At 35.2% G+C, this 21,361-nt stretch overlaps 1 protein-coding gene and 1 long non-coding RNA gene across 3 annotated transcripts in view; one reads left to right on the top strand and one right to left on the bottom strand.

Moving 5' to 3' along the window:
• Positions 1-14,243, bottom strand: part of LOC121425469 (F-box/WD repeat-containing protein 11-like) — a 41,624-nt gene extending 27,381 nt beyond the window's left edge. For both annotated transcript variants that reach the window (XR_005971496.1, XM_041621531.1), the window contains exons 1-2: positions 14,021-14,243; positions 6,226-6,442 (exon numbers count right to left, since the gene is read on the bottom strand). Coding sequence is in view for 1 of the 2 variants with exons in the window: in XM_041621531.1 (XP_041477465.1) it covers positions 6,226-6,442; positions 14,021-14,065 (262 nt within the window). In the remaining variant the exon portion in view is untranslated. The remainder of the gene's footprint in view (positions 1-6,225; positions 6,443-14,020) is intronic.
• Positions 14,244-19,471: 5,228 nt separating this feature from the next.
• Positions 19,472-20,723, top strand: LOC121424656. Its single transcript, XR_005971407.1, has 2 exons — positions 19,472-19,789; positions 20,681-20,723. It is a non-coding gene; the product is annotated as an uncharacterized LOC121424656 (long non-coding RNA).
• Positions 20,724-21,361: the final 638 nt, after the last annotated feature.

The following is a 21,361-nucleotide window of genomic DNA, read 5'->3' as shown; positions in this document are numbered from 1 at the left end:
ATGCCTATGCTGCGGTTACGAATTTCGCGCGAAACGTCTCACCCCACTGAGAGCATTTCCATAGCAACAAGAGCGCTTTACGTGAAGTGATTTTGAAAACCACTTTCGTGTGATCAAGTGAGAATGCTAGCAAAGCGATCTTCCAAAGTGGTTTCCTGAATCGGTTTCCAGTAAACTAGTTTTAGAAAGCGTAATGAGAACGGCCTCTACATGTATGTGTTTAGGACACTTTTTTCCCTGAAATTGGGAATTTGTGAGGTGTCAAGTTTTTTGTTTTTACTCACAAGGTACAGGTGTACACATGTGTTTACTAAACCAAGAAAATAGGATCTAGGGGGAAAAAAACTTGCTTTACAAATTTATCAGTAGGCATATTAAAAATTCTTATGACATTTGAAATATGGAGCAAAATACAAATTAATACACTGGCTTTGACTTGCCTGGGAAACTTTTTTTTCCCCAGGTACATGTACAGGTACATTACATGCAGCTTCCTGATTTCACTCTTAATATCTATCTTCAATACAGATTTTTAAAAGTAATTATTCAATGATTGGTTTCAGGTGTGAGGGATGACACTTATCATATTGAACGACCTAGCCAAGTCCAGTGAGGAATGCAACAGGCTGAAAAAGAGTGTCATTTGATATTATTAATTTCAATTATGGGTGGCCTCTTTTTGAGTAAAATTGGATCAGGAAAATAGAAAAATATGAAGGAAATACTAATGGAGTAGATGTGTATATAAAGGGTGTGTTCAAAGTTGATTTGCATTAATTTTATATTCAAAGAGCAACATGAATCATGATTGAAAACTCCATTTCTAAACACAGAACACAATCAGCAGTGCACTGTTCAGTGTTGAAAATATAAAGCAGAATTATTGCCAACCATCTTTAAATTTCCTCCTTTCGTTAGCGCAGCTTTAGTGCAGTTTGACCAATCACAAGAAAGGTAAATTCTTGCACCTGCTTGTGCGGGCTTTCACTGCGAGAGCAGAAGAAGTTCCATAACTCTATTGTGTTCAATAATGTTGCAATTGTGATGCTGAAAGTCGAAAAATCTGGTCTGATCGCATTTACAAACACATCTTTTTTAATGTTTAAATTTTCCTTCAAATCATGATTTGAAAGATGTTTACATTTAGAACTGGGAATGGAGGACAATGAACAAATCCTTTGTTTCTCATTATAACCCCCGTTTAGTAATCACATTTTCAATCATGATTCATGTTGCCATTTAAATTTGGAAACCAACATTGAACACACCTAAAGTTAAACTGAAGTATCGATCAATGTTCTATTTCCGGGCTATAGTGGGCAAGTTACTGGTCGCGCGAAGCAGACTGACGGGCGAGGGCGAAGCTCGAGCGCCTACATGTATCATCACTGGTAAAGTCATCAATATGCATACATGTATGGTTATCATTATGTGTGACATACTTTTTATTATGCATCATTCATGAGATAACCCTTATATGGCAATCAAGTGTATTTTTTAAACAATCAAATATCATCGCAGTCTACGTCACGTTCAAGCCTTGTCGCCTATTGGTCCGTGTTCGCGAACAAGGTAAATAACCAGTGATGATAGGCGCTCGGGCTGCGCCCTCGCCCGTCAGTAGTTTGCCCACTAGCCCGACGCATATCGGATAGGCTACATGTGTACAGATACATGCAAAATGGAGTGAACACCAAGGCTCCATAACACAAAGGTTTGCAATCGATCGCTAAATACCAATGACCGATCAAGATCATCGTTGCATGTGCACTCTGTTTAAAATACTGACCGAGAACCAATCAGTGCTGTTCTTTCATGCAATCCATCGCAAATCTTTGTGTTACAGAGTACTGGGTAAAAATTTCTAGTTGTTATTGTTACAAATCTATTTTTCTTTCAATGTTTATACAGTATATCATATACATTGACTTCTTGACTTCCCCGATATTCAGTTTCGTTATCAACTCTAAAAACAAATTGATAATGATCCTTGATTCTATTGTATTTATTTTTCTTTGAGGAACAAATACATGAAAATTATTCATTAGTAGTTTCTTCAAAGAACATGTACCAGACTTTGTACTTTATTTTCATACACATACATACATGTACATGACTTTGTGTGTATGAATATGTACATGTACTAAACCATATTGTAGTAGAAGTGCAAATGCGCAATATGATGCACACATGTAGACAATACATGCAATAGCACAAATGCATTGTCTCTGATCTATTTTTGTCCTTTCAAAGAGTCTGAATAATGCCAAGTTGTTTGTATTGAATTGCATGACACATCAATAGCAATCATGAAAACAAGAGTTTTGTACTGTATGTGCGGTACATTGTACAAGCAGTGTCCATAACTCATGATTTAAATACTAAGAAAAATTATGAAAATATACATGTAGATGGTAACCTCCCCCCCCCACCACACATATCATTGTTGAGTATCCCTCCCCCCCCACACACACACATACATGTACAACTGGTATTGTTGATGTATGTACAATCCCCCCCCCCACACACAAATAAATGTATTGTGTACAGTATTGTTGTTGATGTACAAATGTAGCACCCCCCCTATAACACACACACACACACATGTAAAACCTGTACAACTTTGGTAAGTACTGCAGCCTGTTGCATAAAACTTTTTACCTGAGAAAACTGGTAAAAACTGAAAACTATTAAGGTTAGGCTGACTTCTGCCATTGACTTTGACACAGGGCAAAAAAACTCGGGTAAAAAATACCTGAGTTTTCTCAGGTAAAAAACTTTATGCAACAGGCCCCTGTTGTTGATGCAAAAATGCATCCCCTCCCCCAATATTGTTGGCATCGTTCAATTATCATGCCTGGGTTTACATTTTATCTTTTTAGTCACATGTAATTAATTCAATCAAATTGAAAGAATACATTTAATATCTCCATCACAGAAGTAACCTCCCACATCTTCTTGAATAAGAGTTGAAAATACATGTAAACAATGGACGAGGAAGTGTAAGCATCATCACACATTCAAAGTCATTGTTAAGAGTATTGACGCCCTTCCCGAGTCCAAGAATAAATACCCGATTTCCTTGATTTGAGAATGTATTATCCGGAAAATACCAGCAAGTGTATGAAATCCTAATCCCTAATGACGTTTTAATAACATATTTCAATGAAAAGAGCTATAAAACAAAATATGAGATTCCTTTTCAATGCCATCCAATTCCAACTTGAGGATCCTCTAAAATCTTTCGGGGCCAAAATCAGCAAATATATGGTTGGGTCAATTTTTATTTTTGTCTCCTTGAATTCTGTCATCCAGTACACGTACATGGAGCAACAACTGCACAGTGTAATTATTAAACAAGGGGCCTGTTGCATTAAAGTAAAACTCTTGACTTTTTTTTTCTGGTCAGAATTTTTCAATGTGTTATTGTCAATGGCATAATTTTGTTTGCCATAGTTTTTGTTTATTTGCCATATAGTTTTTGTTTATTTGCCAGAGTTTTTATAACAAAAGTTTTCTACAACAAGCCAAAATGAGTGCTATTTAAATAGCAGTATTAAATATATGGAAGGGGAGGGGGACTGCAACATTCATACTGCATACATCCTCATACATGTACATGTAAAGTACTTGAACCAAGTATGAAGTTGATGTGTCGAACAGTTCTTTATTATTCGAGTATTACATTTTCAAATGAAAGCAGGGCTGAATGAAAGTGTATTTACATGTATGCCATTTAGTGATCGGAATAACAATTCTACATGTACTGTGTTCAACAATCTGCCCTGATTTAATTTAAATAAAATTTAGGCAGAATTATTCATGCTACATGTATAAATTGGGTGTGGTCCCATTAACGAAGCGTGAACTTGTTTTACAATGTAGTTGCAGTGAACTTACAACTGTACCTTTGTGCATTTCGTATCAATCCTAGTTTTAGAGTCTCACACTCAATGTTTGAATAATCATTCAAAATCACTTTGAAACAGTTTCTCTCATTTGACAATCATATTTAGGCCTACTGTAAACTGGTCCCTGCGAAGGCTGTGATACAAGATACAACCAGAACATACATTATAAGTTTTCGTTTACACTGTATGTTCATGCACATGTATAAGAGGTGCCGTTTTTTCCCAAAATTACATAGACTGTACATGTATATAACAATTATTTCTTACATAATATCAATTATTTACATTTTATTTGTAAATTTATAATTTTATGTGATTTAACTTTTATTTTATTATTCATATAAAATTACAAGATTATTCATAAATAATAGCAGTTCACGTTTCATTATTCGGAAACAATGATTTTTTATTCATTATTTATAAATAATGATACTACATGTGTATACTTCATTGTAATTGCAATTCGCTTTTTCCATAATTAATGAATAATAATATCTTATCCCCTATCATTTATAAAATGACTAATAATTCAAATTGAATTTTCCATTAATCATAAATAATTTTGTTGAATTTTCTGTTATTTATCAAAGATGACAGAACATACATGTATATCTTTATCTACAAATATTTTTTTTTGTTTCCCATTATCTATAAATAATAATTATTATTAAATAATGAAATTGTCATATACATGTAATTTTGGTTTATGTAAATTGTCATTTTCTATAAAAAGAAAATATGCAAATTGTGTGGTGGACTATGGATATACGTATATCATCAGACACAACATTTTAGACCCCTTTCATTGAGAAAGATTTTTTATTTATCGTGTTCCATTACAAAATTGAATATGGGAGAGCTGCTTGCTTATTAGTTCGATTTGATTCTTGTTTAATTAAAAAATGTACATGTTGCAAACAAGAAATGTTGAAAAAGCTGCACCTTGAAAGACAATGCTGCATTCGAGTTCTTCAACAACTTAATGCACAAGCAACCTCTTCTTCTACATGTAACTCATACCATCTAGAGTTCATGAATGCAACATCATTTCAACACCTTGATTTTACAACACATAATGTGTCGTTCGAACACATAGCATGTTATTGCTTAAAGATCTTCATCTGGCTGTCACAAACAATTTTGCAATTTAATACAGAATAAAATTAGGGCAGTTTTAAGAAATAAAAAAAACCCAGCAGAATGAGCTGAGCTTCATTAAAACAAATTGTCAGAACACAATGAATCATGGGCAAATTTCGATTTATAATCATATGATCCTTCTTTATCTTCCAGTAATCTTGACACACCGAGCCATCCTGATTAATTTTGGAAAGCTAATTAATTACAAGTAGCCAATTTTTCAGGATCTTATTCTTTCTGAAAAACAACCTTATCTACATATCAGGCTGTCTGTCTTGTCTTGAAAATTACAAATTCAAAGTTGCATTGGCTTCTCTGAAGTGGAGGTGTGCTTGATTGCAAAATTGCAAACAATATATTGCAAGAATTTCGCCATACAAAGGTACAAAATTATGACTTTCAATTAATTTTGCAGTTACATGTATACTGCATACACTGTAGAGCTCTCCAAATTGTACTTACATGTACATGTACATGTATGTACACAACAAGATAGAATCACTGCGTTCAGAGAAAGATACAAAATTGTGGCTTGAAATGATTTTTGCAGCCATATCGTGTACTACATGGTAAATAAGCTTTCCAACGAAGACGTGCACGACATGTACATTTGTTCACATTTACAATCGATCTTGTTTTAATAATAGAGAAGAACATGGGCAAGAGTTGGGCGTCAGTACAACAGGATTCAAGTCAGCTACAACAAGATTCAAAGACAGGTGTAATACTGTATCTGTATAAAGGTGCTTACAGCCACAGATTATCAAGTGATATTCAAAAGAGGAATATTATCATCCTTGATATCGGTACTTGAAAAAAAAAGTGAAAGATGATAAATGAAATTTATGCTAAATTTAAAGAATTTCAAACAACTCTTTAAAAACACAACAAGAACGGCCACGCCGTTGACCGACCATGGATCGTTCGGGTGTGTTGATGTGCACGTCATACATGTAGGCACTGTACTGGAACACTCAAATAAGTCAGCTCAGACATGATGCGTGACCCCTGGTAGGTTTATCGGTCAATTTCTTTGTGATTATTGATAATGCAGGAATCTTGATTGTTTGAACCATTTGATTGTTTACCCTGGCGAATAATTGAATCGCAAAAGGGGTATTCGTCCCAACATGTATACCCCATACATATATACCAGAATGAACAATGTACTTACTTGGCAGTGCTGTGATGAAGTCTCTCTGTAACATAGGTTTGAGAAAAGCGTTGATTTGACCATGTTGATAATGACACATACGCAGGATCAGAGCCTGCACAAATTCAAGTTGTTCATTTTCAATCCATTTGTCAAAATATTCTAGGCAGCAGTCCTTTTCTTCTTGATAGTTTGGTGACGGTTCCTTTACTTTGGATACAGAACGTAGTTTTATTGTCTGAAAGAAGAGAAAATAATAAAGGAAATTAAATCATAGTGTGTGCACATGTACATAAATGTACATGTATGTACAGCGGCATTATGGTTGAGTGGTTTTATAGGACTCTCGTCTTTCAATCTGAGGGATATACATTTGATTCCACGCCAAGCCATGTTTTCCTTCAAAAAAAAATTACCCACATTGTGCTACACTCAAGACTCAACCCAGGTGAGGTGAATGGGAACATGTACCCAGTCAGGAATGCCTGAGCGCCTGATTAAGGTGGCCCTGCTAAAGCCGGGTTGATTAATAACATTATCAAGTTATTAAGGCAGGGCCCGCTGGGAGAACAGTTTTCAAAACTGAAGTAGCTACCCTGGGTAAAATATAACATTATGATTATGATTATAATTATTTTATTACAATTATTATTATTATGTACATGTTGGGAATCGTGTCACATATAATACTTCAGAGTAGAATGCATAAGAGAGTTGTCATGGTCTGGGATGCTCGGAATAAAGCTTTCATGTGCAAGTTCATTTGCTGTCAATGTACCCGGGTATATTGGAAACACATCTACTTTATTTTCAACCTTGATACAAGTGAGACTTGATAAAATGGATGTCATTGTCAAGTAGAAAGCAGTCTGCTCACCTCACAGTATATACTGTCAAAAAAATCTGATCCTAATGATACATGTACAGTAGATATAAAGGTTGATATGATTCCATTGAAATGTTTAATGCAGGATTTCACTTTTTAGCCCCCCCCCCCCCCATCAGAAAAAGCAGCCTCCATTATAGTAGGAGGTATCTGCAAAGTCGGGAAAGAAAATCAGGAAATAATGCTACTTTCACTTCCATATAAAGGCTTTTAAACATGTTTGTAAGATATAACAGATGAATTTGATATTAGAACGGGTTTAGTTCCTATTATGTGACCACTGTAATTTCCTTCTTATTACATTGGTCATATAATGAAAAATCCCTAGCACAAAGCAGGCAAATGTCAGAAATATACCTGTAAAAATGTCAGTGTATCAAGAATAACATGAATATTGTATGTATTTTAGGCAGGAATTCCCTTTAATTTTGTCCAGACTACCTCCATATTTTGAGACAGAATACCGACGCCCCTGTTTCTTTCCTGCTTGTCTTTAGTACTAAATCAAATACAGTCTAATTGCTTAATTCCCACTTCCACCACACACTCTTCTGCAAACCCTAAATCTCATACAAATTTTTAAATCTCGAACTCTAACCAAGCAATGTAAAAAATGATGTTTTTTATGGATTATCATCTGCTACTCTAGTGATTAAAAAAAAAGCATATACATGTACAAGAAAATTAATTTTCATTTTAAGAGTGCCATCACATTTTAATAAAAGCAGGGAGCATACAACTTGTGTAACTTTTCTTTTTAAAGCCTAAATCTATACAGGTCCACAAGTTAGTTCAGGATCACATCAGCTATTGGCAAAGGATGCAAAATATACATTCCCTATTTCATAGGCAATTTCCAATTCTTGTTTGTTTTCTTTTTCAACTTTTTTTTTTTGAGAGGGGTTGAATGTTTGTTTAAAAATTTAATCAATACTAAAAATTGATATCAAATCAGTGCTTGAAATGATCAAAGGCCAACAAAGGCCCCTACTCTGGATGCCCTACTAATTGGCCTCAATTTCCCTCTCAATTTATAGCCTTGGATATTTTCCTGCCCTTTTTAGTTTGTTTCCATTTGTGCAGTATCTTTTATTATAGAAATATGCCACGTTAGCGGAGCAACAATAACTGTAGTTTGATGACAAAATATACACAAATTGAGTACTTTTAATGTAAATATACTAGCAAATCATAAATGTACTTAACAAAAGTTGAAACTGCGCATTACAGTTTAGATATAGAGCAATGATAAGAATGATAATCCACAGTATGCATCCAAGCTTGGGCTTCAATTGCAAGCACAAAGCCTTACAAGAAACCTGTCATCAACCTCAAGCAAGGACCTGCCTCGACACACAAGGATATGGCTGGGAAAGGGCATGCTTGAGATACATGTAGGAGACGATCAATCTATTTACACATACATGCAGGTAATTGATTACGACTACACAAAATCAGAACTGTTTCCGAAGCACCTGGAGGGACACTGCACCCCCCCCCCCCCCGGGCCCCATGGATACCAGGAAAGATGCTGAAGGTGTCATGATCATGGTGGTGGAGATGATGATGACAGTGGTGACGGTGATGATGGTGGTGGGGGTAGTGGTGTTGTGATGGAAGTAGTGACGGTGGTGTTGGTGGTGGTAGTGCTCATGCTGGTGGTCATGTTGTTGATGATGATAATGAAGGTGATAATGATAGTGATAGTATAGCAGTGATGATCCAACATCCCCTAGCATGGGATTTTCAGTTTGCAAACATCGCTTCATAACTTGTCTAATATTAAAAAGTATAATAATTTTATTTTTTATCATAAAATGATTTTTTAGAAATTGCTTCAATATTCGCCTGGTCAGTGGTTCATAAGATTGGAATCTCTTTTTCAGGGTTTCCTATGGTGGTGCTAATTACATGTATATTCATTTAGCCCATCAGCAAGTTTGATTATTGAACTGCATCAATGTACAATTCTTTGATTGGTAGATCTGCAAATCAATCAACAAACTACCTTTAAAAAGTCCTTACAAATCATGATTGCTGATGGTACCACTTCTGACATAAAATTTGGCAGCAAAAAATTTTTACGAAATATTACAAACCCCCTACATGCCTTGAACAAAACCAACAGTACAGGGTTAGTTTGTAAACAGTGTATTCTCTATTGGCGACAATGTTGGTCTCCTTATCGCTCCAGTCAACCATCATGAGAGCAGAAGAAGATAATTCACCAGAATTCTTGAAGATAAATTGGGAAAGTTTCTCCTATAAGTTTCATAGAAATATTTAATATTGTATTTTTCTTCTTCTGCAATAATCTTAAAAGGGCTGTGCAGCCTATCTCAAAAATAAAGGCTAATTAATGCCTTTCAAATGATGATCAAAACATACATGTAGTCATCTTCAATCCTTTCGTCGGTCAACGAAAGTTGCCATCTTGGATGACGTCACCATCCTTACACTTTTACAGATGTATTTACCAGTCGCCATATATGTGATTTGTGCCGCTGCTTTGCGCTTGTTGATGTGCGTGCGTTCGGAACTTGTCGCTCGCATTGATTGGCCAGGATTTTATCGAAAATTTAATCGGAAAGCCTTGACAAAAGCACATCTCATTGAATGCAGAGGGCAGCAACACACGGCTCCCATTTTTTCCTCTCCAGCAGAAATTTTTTTAAAAAGGGAATAAATCATGCATCAGTAACGTATATTTTAGAAATTTTCTTGCAATGTTTATATGGGTAAATCCACGTCAAATCAACCAATTTTCAGACAATTTGTCACCCGACCCTCTTCGATTTTCTTCAAACTCGCACGAAATGTTGCCCCAAGTGTCTGACGGAAAAATATGAAATATTTTGCCCCAAGGTCAAATGGTTGCTAAGATACGGCCTCCCATAGCAACCAATGTGCACACAACAAAATTATTTTAAATAAAATTGCTTATTTTTTGACTACTGCAGCAAAGTTTGATTGATTACAGTCTTTATTTTAAGTAAATTGGAAGAACTTTTTGGTCTAAACATGCAGAGTATACTGCAGCGCGGACATGTCAACCGGATTTCGCACACGAGGTCACCGAATATGGCGTTAAGCATCCGTGTCAATGATTTCAGAAGCATGCATGGAGGCTCATAAATCCAAAACTAAATTAGCTTAGAACCAAATATTATGCACATTTACGGACTTTCAGATACTCAACAGAATTACAAAAAATAGACCCAAGAGTATGTGTCGTTTTCCTGTAGGGCGCCCTCAAAGTTGGATTTTTTCAAAAGATGCCAAGTTCAAGGTCACAGATCACCTCCCGTCCCATCGAGGAGGGGGACCAATTTCTGTGTTTTGATAGACATTTACCCATATTTTCAAGTGTTACTTGAGAAATTTTGCTACCGGAATGTTTAGGGGCTGATTCGCGCATTCCAAAATGGTCGTAAACACCCTAAAATTGATGTTAATGACACATACATGCTTTTCAACACTTTTCAAATTGTGATAACTCAAAGATGAAGAGCCCAGAGACATTGATATCTTCTGTGATGATAGTCTGTTATTAGTATTAAAATGTTATATCTTCAGAAATAGTTTTTATTGTTGGTAATGACCTTGAAAACACACCTAAAATTCAATAAAAACAGTAAATTGGCTAATTTTCCAGAATCATAATGGCATTCAAAGGGTGTCTACATTGACTTTCAAATGGGTGTCATTTCAATACAAAGGGTGAGCTTTTTCCAAAACTTGAAAAACATGTGCAACTTTTGGTCTACTTTGAGCAACATAAAATATTTGAACTCAAAACCATATCATCTGACCTTGAAATTATTCCAAATATAGCTATTTGTTGCTTCATAAGTAGCGTATTCAAATCGTGCGTGTACATTGTACTTTGCAACACATTTCAAAATGGATTTTCTCATAGAGAGAATACCTGATCAGGCTGATATTTGCAGTATTAGTAGTTGATAATGAGTTCTTGGAGGATCTACAGATTAAGTACCTATTCTCTCATGACTATGACCTTGAAAATACGAAAATACATGTAGTGTGTCTTCGTTCAAGATAACATGATGTCATTTAGAATTAAAAAAAAATAGATCTAGTAATTTATAGACAAACCCGGTACCTCGAATTGGAAGAAATGATTACCCATGCAGGCTCGCACTAGCACAGTAGTCAGTACCGTCAGTGAAAGGGGATGATAGTAAAATGTCAGAAATTGTTAAATAATTCCCCAGAAACGACAGTTATTCCTGTCTAACGTTAGACTGGCCATAGACCAAAAGCTTCGGTCTCTGTTATGTTGGTTGTTCAGCTGAACTCTGTTGGCTTCACTCACCAAATACAGAGACCGAAGTTCAAGCGCGATCCTGCTTGTCATCCAAGCCTTGAAATAAGCGGGCGCTGAGCGCAAATTCGCGCTCATAACGCCATCAATTGCGCCCATGAAGCCCCAAAATCATCAAAATTTTGACAACCGGGCGCAAATATTTTCCAGGTAATTGCGCCTGCCGTGAGTGAGCAGTGAAGCCATATCATACATGTAATTTAAATATCTGTAAAGCCAAAATCAAATAACTTTCAATTTACGATAAACACAGTTTAAAATTGCCAAGTGCGTGTTTTTTTCTGTACCATAAAAAGTGAGCTACATCCGTCTTTTTTTTTCCTGTAATACATGTGCGCGCGTTCTTCCGGTAGCGGTTTTTCCATACTTCACCATGTGCAATTTCTAATGCACACATTTCCAGTTGGGATATCACAATTCTGTGATATAGTAATTCGAATTGCACAGGAGATAAATCCCTGTTCACAGCACATACGATGTGCAAGTCTTATCTTATCCTCACAGTCGCCGACCTTGCTTGACAAAACGGAGCCTTAATAATCTAAAATAACTTAGCTTATAGTTGTGAATTGTAGCTTTTTAATTTCTTTCCTGGAGAGGGGTAAATATCAGACAATAAATAATCAAACAAGGCTCCATCTAAAAAAAAAATAGGAGGACACCGCGTGCACTTGAGTGTGGTGTTAGCAAGCCAGTTTTGAGCTCATGTTGTCTACCAGAGCTCTGGGTGAGAATTCTATCAGTAATGGCCTAAGTGATGGTGATTTTCCGTTTGAGATAGAGTTTAGATTTCATGTTAATTTTTGAAAACTTTCAAAAAAACTTTATGATTTCTTCATTGTGATGAATATTTAAGTTATCAATTGATACATTTTCACCGAATTCAGACTCTCCCAGAATGAAAGGTATTTTCTGTGGAGATCTGCGTTTTCAAATAACTTGTGAAAAACTTAAGGTACGTGAACCTACAATACATGTACATAGCCTGTGGCTATGTGCTGGAATTTGAATAGACTGAGTTATTTATTGATTTCGTTTAATTTCTTTAACATAATAAATTTATATGCAATCCAAGTGCACCTCACAGACACAATCACACACAAACACTCACCCACTCCCGTGATTCAAACCTTAAAAAAACCCTTAAAAAAATTTTTTTTTTCTAAATTTTTTTTGAATTTTTTTTTTTTTTTTTTGGGGGGGGGGGGGTGTTCATTGATCATGGTTCATTAAAGACGAAAAATAAATAAGCCCATGTGTGTGTGGTTGTAAAGGGGATGTGGAGTGAGGGTGTCAAAACACTTAAACATTTAAATCTGATTTCTTAAATGTTTGAATAAGCCTAATACTTAGCATATGCTATTCATGTACTAATTAAAAAATTGCAGGAGCTGCGCTTACTATAAACAAATTTGTGGTGTGGTTCACCGTTATATATTTTTAAAAATTGCCCCTGGTTCCAGAAAATTGCCCCCGGTTCCTGTAAAAAGCCCGTGAGCCGGGGGCAATTTAAAAAAAAAATTGCCCCCGGCTCACAGGTGCTTATTTCAAGGCTTGTTGTCATCTGAAGTCCACAATAGCTTACTCCTAATTTTTCCTTCACAAAATCCATACCTCCCGTTCTAAGTCTCTTGAAATTTCCTAACATCGGATCTGTGATTAGATACATTTACATTCCATCTGGAACACAGGAATCTCCAAAGTGGAGGGATCAGCTAAGAGAGAGAGATCTGTACAGGGGACTCAATGCCAATGGCCATGTTTATGTACTAAGATCGGATAAAACGGGGAAGTGAATTTGCGCGACAGCCGAGGTAAGTCACTGTTTTTGTTCCTTTTAACTTGATTTTTCTCTGTTTTTTGGCATTTAATGCCAAGAGGGAATATTAATTTGCATTTTGGTCGCGTTTATTCTCCAAATTTTTATTCATTAAAGACAAAAATTGAAGAGCCCCGACGGGGGGATTTTGCATTGCAAGTCCCCTAATGCCTAGTAATGGTGGCTGCACGATAGCTAACCCAGGGAACTCCCGCCCGCGTAACAAAAATGGCCGATTGAGACGGGGGTAGGAGAGAACTTTTCGTTTTTTTGAGGTTCCAGTCTGTGCCCAGATGTCAGAAAAACTACCACTCGTTAGACCATCATCCATATAATCGTGGTAAGTGCTTGATTTCTGTTTTAACTATTTATTCGGAGAATTATTTTGACCATACTTCACGCTTGTCAGGTGAGTATGCCAAATTGCACGTACGATCCTGGGCTCCCGCCCGCTATGCGGGCGGGAGTTCCCTGGGTTACACGATAGCGAGCCGTCTGTGTACGAGAAAAAAAAATGTTAAAAACTCCTCGAAACAGACGGTTGCAAGCTGTCTAGACTGGCCACTGCCATGGCACTGCACTGACACTGCACAAAAACTGTTTTACTCACACTGATGACGACTCACACATTATTGACAGTCATTGGAAAGACACAGACAAGACGCAATCCAAAAAAATTATGAACAAACATGACAAAGCTAGTCAACGGTTGGTTAATGTCATTTTCGCTGGAATATTTGATAAAAAACTTCAAATTCATGCTCACCATTCCTTCTGGTATCTTATCTTCGTTGATAGTACTGGTCTCCATGATTGATAAAGTGAGATTTCATGCAGGTTTTATGTGAAGCCCTACGCCTTTTTCATGTCACTGTTGTGCAGTTCGCTGATCCAACAAAAAATAAAACATACTACTGCACTGTTGCAGTATAGTACTGCACTACACAGTGCAGTAGCACTAGCGCTAGCACTGATGAGACCGTGTGCGAGACACGATAGAGCGTACTCTGAATGAGCCCAGCGAAATGCTTTAGCTCTCAAAGCTCAATGTATATCTCGACCTCTCCGAAAAATTCTTTAAAAAATAAATAATATAAGTATAGGGGCCTACTAATATTAATATATAATAACAAGTCTTTAAAAAGAGAGCAAAATGTTTTATTCATTTTTGTTTTATCGTCCCCATAAAGTTAAATACATTTTGGTGGCTGCGAAGATGATTTGGGACATGGGACCCCCACTTATTTTTTCAGGTTACATATATGAGCCCCTGCCCCTAAAAGAGTAAAATCACCATCTTATTACATTATGATTTGTTTTATGGTCGGCCACCATGGCCCCCGTACATGCAGCTTTGTCCCATGCACTCCCTCTTTTTCATGGGGGAGACAGTCTTGCAATGAACTTCATTTGTTTACACACACATAGGGCCTATTCATAATCAAATATGATTTCATGTAAAAGGAAAGTGGGTCCATGACATGCGGCCCACCAATAATTATTAAAAACTCATGATGCCACGGCATGAATATATTTTCACAAATTATTCATCTAAAATCAAATTCAGTTACTTCATTTTGTATCAGTTCTGCCGGTTAAATTTTATTCTCTTAATTTTTGCACATTCAGTTATATAGACCATTATTTCTTGAAAAGAAGAGTAAATGAATTCTCGGTTATTCAGTAAAATTATATATAATGATTTAATGGAGTACTGTGAGGAAATAGTATATCGGCATATGATGGATGCAGGTTTTTTTTTTATATTCATTAGATATTTATTTCTTTATTTTTCTATTTCTTCATTTTATTTTTTTTGTTGGGGGGGGGGGCCGGGAGAGTAAATCTCCATTACACCTTTAATCATAATACGTTATACTCATATCACATATGGATCCAGATTTTGCTTATATGGGGAGGGGCGGAAAAATATTTTCATCCACAAAGTAGAAATTTTATTGTATATTGACTTGAAAAATTATTTCATGCGGGGGGGGGGGCAGTCAAATGCATGATTTCTACTTGCTAACGCAGTAGACAAATTGTATTCATAGGTATGCCCCCCAGTGCAGTTAGTGTTGAAATACCATAAAGAAAAAAAATGTTAAAAAGCTTTGGGAAAAAACATACCCTAAACACGTTTGGCTACATGGTCTTAAAAAAGAAACTAAATACATTTGACCGCGCGATTGACCATTGACCAGTCGTTGAAAACTACCCTTTTTATAAAAGTTTTTCATGGGGGCAAATATCCCCCTGCCCTACCCCCCCCCCCAGGATCGACAAGTCTGAATCCAGTGGCGTACCTAGGATTTTCCAAAGCGGGGCCGGGGGGCAAATTCGTCCGCCAAAACAATTGACAAGGAAAACAAAAAATGGTCTTCAACCACAAATAAAGGATTTCGTACCAGTAAAAAATTTGAACAAGCAAAAAAAAAGTCTTCAAGTTCAAAGGAGCAGGCAACTTGTGGCTTGCCAGGGATCAGTTGTGACTCGTCAGGGGGGGGGGGGGGGCAGTCTGCCCTCCCCCTTGTACATACGCTAATGTCTGAATCTCAGAAAGAAAGAATGATTTTTTTTATGTGTCAGCAATATCTGCAAATAATTTCTCACGTTTTTGTAAGCCGGCACCGTGAGTGCGGGGATCGAGTGTGCCTCGGAATCAATGTTCAGGCATGAGGGAGGAACTTGTGTGGACTCGATGGGAGCTTACTGTGAACCCCGCCCCTTTTAATACTCACTTTTAATTTACCGTATCGCAATATTCGCCCCCCCCCCCCGTATTCGGGCTGGATATGGAATCACAAACCAATTAGTATTTGAATAATTAATCAATTTATATATCTGCAATTGCACTTTTTCTATTGTATTTAAAATAATGTACGGCATTTTGTTTTGTGTAGTAATCCCACGGTATATTAAGTCTATTTCATTCTGTCTATGTGCATATGTATTTGTAATTTTTGTAAACCCGATGTGAAATGAATTTCCTACACAGGACAATAGATACATTCAATTCAATTCAATTCTCTCATTTGGATGTAACTGGCTCGTTCATATAACTATTTTGTTAAAAATAAGCGAAACTTTGAAATGTCATAACTTTCTTATTTTCCATCCGATTTTGATGAAATCTTCAGCATTGTGCTTGTCTGATTTTTCTCTATTGATTCAAATCAACATTTTTCTGAGATGGACTTGACCTTTAAATTACTCTTTCACCGAAAGTAGGAAATGAGTTATCTTCATATAGAGCATACAAATTTTTATATCGACATTATGCATTCAGATGCCTCTATTCATATTACATTCAAATTCTAACATATCATCTTACAAAATTACAAGCTAAAAAGTTTTATAGTATTTTGATTAAGCATCTGATATGCAGCAACAACCATGCCGCATCGAAAACCAAACATTTTGTATTAAAAAGTCATATTATGATTAAGGTTTGTATTTATGTTTACTTCACTTTATATATAGGAGTCAGTCAATGAAAGGCAATGAATATTTAAAGACAAAATGGTTAGTCGCGTGTATTTGAGTTTCCCGAAAGTCCACACACACAGCTTCAACACAATTTACAGTGGTTTTCATGACTCTCACGAATATATTAAAGGACAAGTCCACCCAAACAAAAAATTGATTTGAATAAAAAGATAAAAATGAGACAAGCCCAATGCTGAAAATTTCATCAAAATCAGATGTAAAATAAGAAAGTTATGATATTTCAAAGTTCCGCTTATTTTCAACAAAACAGTATATGCACATCTCGGTCGGTATGCAAATGAGGAACTGATGACATCACTCACTATTTCTTTTTTTATTTTATTATATGAAATATTTTTATTTTCTCGTCATTGTCATGTGAAATGAAGTTTCATTCCTCCTTGAACACTTGGAATTCCATTATTTTAATATTTTGTGCTTCAGGCAAGCAGGTCCTAATCGTCAAATTCGTAAAAATTGAAATATTTTTTATTCAAACAATAAAAAACAAAAGAAATAGTGAGTGAGTGACATCATCAACTCTCATTTGGATATAACTTGCTCGTTCATATAACTATTTTGTTGAAAATAAGCGGAACTTTGATATGTCATAACTTTCTTATTTTACATCTGATTTTGGTGAAATTTTCAGCATTGTGCTTGTCTGATTTTCTCTAATGATTCAAATCAACTTTTTTCTGAGGTGGACTTGACCTTTAAACAAGATACCTTTCTAGGATAGTTTCACTGTCTTGCGGCATGCCATAAAAGCATGGATAAGTTAACCATTTATTTTGTTAAAAAATAGATATTTTTACAAATTATATTTTGTAGGGCTAAATTTGGACATTTTGAACAGATTTATCTGTATAGGCACTACCAGTATTTATAATACATGGTTTGTAGAGGTACCTTGAATTATTGATGTAAAGATATGAGGGGGCTTAGGGGTCATGGTCCCCCGAAAGGATTCTTGACCAAGAATAAAAGGAAAAATAAATAAAGAAAAGGAAAAGGATGAAATATGATTTTTTTGAATGGATATTTCACAAGTCAAAACGATATCTTGACTGCTGAGGTGGAATATTTCTCAGAACTTTTTTCAAAATCGGAAAATATAGAAAGTAAGGATATTAATGATTATTTTGAAAATATTCACATAGAAAATTCATTAAACGAAAAACAAAAATTAATGTGTGATAGCACACTGACAATTCATGAATGTAATAAAGCTATCCAAAATTCAAAACTTGGTAAAAGTCCAGGTCCAGATGGTTTAACGTTTGAATTTTACAAATGTTTTTGGGATCATTTAAAAACTATTTTGTTAAATTTATTTAACCATTCGTTATCAGTTGGGAATTTATCAGTTAGTCAAAATAGAGCTGTTATTACACTTTTGCATAAAAAGGGACGAAAAGATTTACTATCCAACTGGAGGCCTATCAGTCTTTTAAACACTGATTACAAAATATTGGCATCAGTTTTGGCAGAGAGATTGAAACCAGTATTAAGATCATGTATTTCGTTCGATCAAAATGCCTACTTAAAAGGCCGTTTTATTGGAAACAGTATAAGACTTATTGATGATGTGATAAATTATATGACAAAACATGAAAAATCGGGGGCTATTTTACTTTTGGACTTAGAAAAGGCCTTTGATAAAGTTGATAGGAATTTTCTTTATAGAGCCCTTGAAAAATTTAATTTCGGTAATAAATTCATAAGTTATATAAAAGCCTTATATGCTGATGCAGAAAGTTGTATAATGAATTTAAATTGGCAGTCAGTTTATTTCCCTCTAACTAGAGGAGTAAGACAAGGTTGTCCAGTGTCCACCCTGTTATTTTTAGTAGTTGTAGAATTTTTGTCAATTGATTTGAATAAGAATAATAACATTAAAGGTATTACTTTGACGAATAATGTAAATAATTCATTTGAGATCAAGATAAGTCAATTTGCTGATGACACCACAGTATTTGTAGCGGATGAACTGTCTTTAAAAAAAGTAATGGAAAGAGTCCAAACCTTTTGCAAAGTTGCTGGACCATCGTTAAATGTTTCGAAAAGCTCAGGTTTTAGCTTTGGAAATTTTAATTGCAATTTTTTTCAAAAGATTGATTGGAAAAGTGTGTTTATAAAAACTCTAGGGGTGTATTTTAGTAAAAATATGTTTGATGCTTATGAAAAACTTGGAAAGAAAAAGTTACAAAAATTGAAAACCAAGTATTATTGTGGAAATGCCGGTATTTAACATTTTTCGGAAAAGTTACTGTATTAAAATCTTTAATTCTTTCAAATATAACCTATTTAATGACTGTATTTCCCATGCTTGATCACATTAATAAAAAAGTTGAACAAATTATATTTAAGTTTATTTGGAAAGGGCGAGATAAAATAAAAAGAAAAACAATGATTGGTAAAACTGAAAAAGGAGGAATAAATATGCCTGATTTTGTCTCACAATGTAACGCCCTAAAAACAGTTTGGCTAAACAATCTATTTGAAAACAAGGATCACAATTTTAGATGAAAGTTCCTTCCTGAACTACACCTCAATTACTTTGGACCGAATTCACTTGTTCTTAAAATGTCTTTTGAAAAAGAATGTCAAATGCCTGAAATGAAACAACTTCCATTATTTTATCGTCAATGTATAATTGCTTGGAAAATGTGTAATAATAAACCCTCTTTTGAAAATACAGGTGAAGATATTAGGCAACAATTCGTCCCTGTTTTCACGAAGTGACGGATAAGAGGAAAATTTTCACTTTTTTCAATTTTGAGTTTTTTGCATTTTTGGACATCTATGACTTATATCTTGAACCTCAAAAAGTTTCAGATCACAATAATGTCTAATTACGTTGCTATGACGACATGACATTCAATAAAATACCGGGTAAAAGGATTTCTTGTTTTCACGAAGTGACGGATAAGCAGCCGTCATTACGTGAAAACAAACGAATACGCTTTGCACTCAAGAGTTTTTTCACGAAGTGACGGAAGGCAAATATTTACAGTTTGGAACAGCCGAAGACCATGAAATGGTGAGTTTTTTGTAAATGTAGGAAAGGAAATAAATGTAATGCAGCCTTTAAAGTCATTTCGAGTGATTTCAACCCTTTTTAAACGTCTCTGATAGCAAAAATCCTTAAAATAACGTCCAATCTCTACGTACATTGCCCCACATATTTATTTTCGTGTCAGTGAAAATTGAACTGAGTATTGCGTGTACTTTATTGTCACTCAATCGAACTTGAATGTAAATTCAGTCAAACCATAAGGGTTAGAATATTTTATAACATTTATCAAGACTAAATAGATTTAATGAAGGCTGAGGATTTGGTGAAATAATCGTATATAGGTGCAAAAGTTTAGGCCTAGCCTAGATCTAGTCTAATTTACATGCATTGCCATTGTGTTAACTCATACTCGTTAAGTTCTAACTTGTCTTCACAAGTTCCCAGGCCATATGAATAGTATTTGCAATAAATTTCCATAAAAAAATCACAAATGAATACATAGATTTTATTATCTGCTTTGCTATAGTGAACTCATCATGTAATTACATACTTTAAAAAATATGTAATGGAAAGATACCCCCCCCCCACCCCGGGGGGGGGGTCTATAAATAACAATATGAATGCTGAGATCATGAATTAATTTGGTAAAGTTAGTGGCCAACCTGTGTGGGCAAATAAGTTGAGTCCTTAGTTAAACTGAAGATTACTGGGGATTTATGTTTTAAATAAATCATCTCAAGTCCAGACTCAGTCTACATCTAATGTAGATAGAGCTTTATACTTTGTTGTTTGGTGGCCACTTCCTCGCCCTTATCTCTATATAACGTTTTACAGAAACTGAAAGAATCTACATAAATAATTGCACCTCGGATTTGATCATAATCATGATGATGAAGATATTTTCATTTTTTTCAGATGCAGTATATACAATAAGTGATGTTTCAGAGAACAAATGAGAGAAGTCCTGGAACTGGTACACTTGTTGCTGTGGTCAGAAACAATTCCAGGTGAGAATTTTCATAGTGTTATAAACTCACATGACATCCTGTCAGTATAAGCAATTCATTGATTTTCACTCACTACCAAAATTAATTTCAATTGCAAATCTGGTAAACAATGAAGCTATAAAACTACGTTGATTCAAAGTTATAATCAGAAAATATTAATTTTGGAATACGTTATAATTTAGCAGATATACATGTATTTCTAAGTTGTAAAAGAACATTATTCTCATTTTAACAGATGCTTTGTGTACTGCCCTAGAGCATTACAAATTTGACATGTGATCATATTTTCAGCTGAAACTTTCTTATAAATTGGAAACATCTAACTGAAATATTTGCTTAAATTATCATTGGTAAATAGAGTGTATAAAGTATATTCTTGTACCATACTGACTGGGGAGGTTTATGTTTGGTAAGGGCAATTTAAAATATTGAGTCTGCTATCTATTTTACAAACTTGATATTGGATTGACAAAAAACTTTGAAAACAAACAAACAGATAATTTGTACATTATTTCATTCCACACACATAGGTTAGATCCAGGGGCCGACACGCTTGTCAGATGTGTCATTGATGATTCCCTGAACATCG

Source organism: Lytechinus variegatus, chromosome 12 (assembly GCF_018143015.1).
Source record: "Lytechinus variegatus isolate NC3 chromosome 12, Lvar_3.0, whole genome shotgun sequence".
NCBI lineage: Eukaryota > Metazoa > Echinodermata > Echinoidea > Temnopleuroida > Toxopneustidae > Lytechinus > Lytechinus variegatus.
Note: the sequence above shows the minus strand (reverse complement) of the source record. Positions and strands in the feature narration are given on the sequence as shown.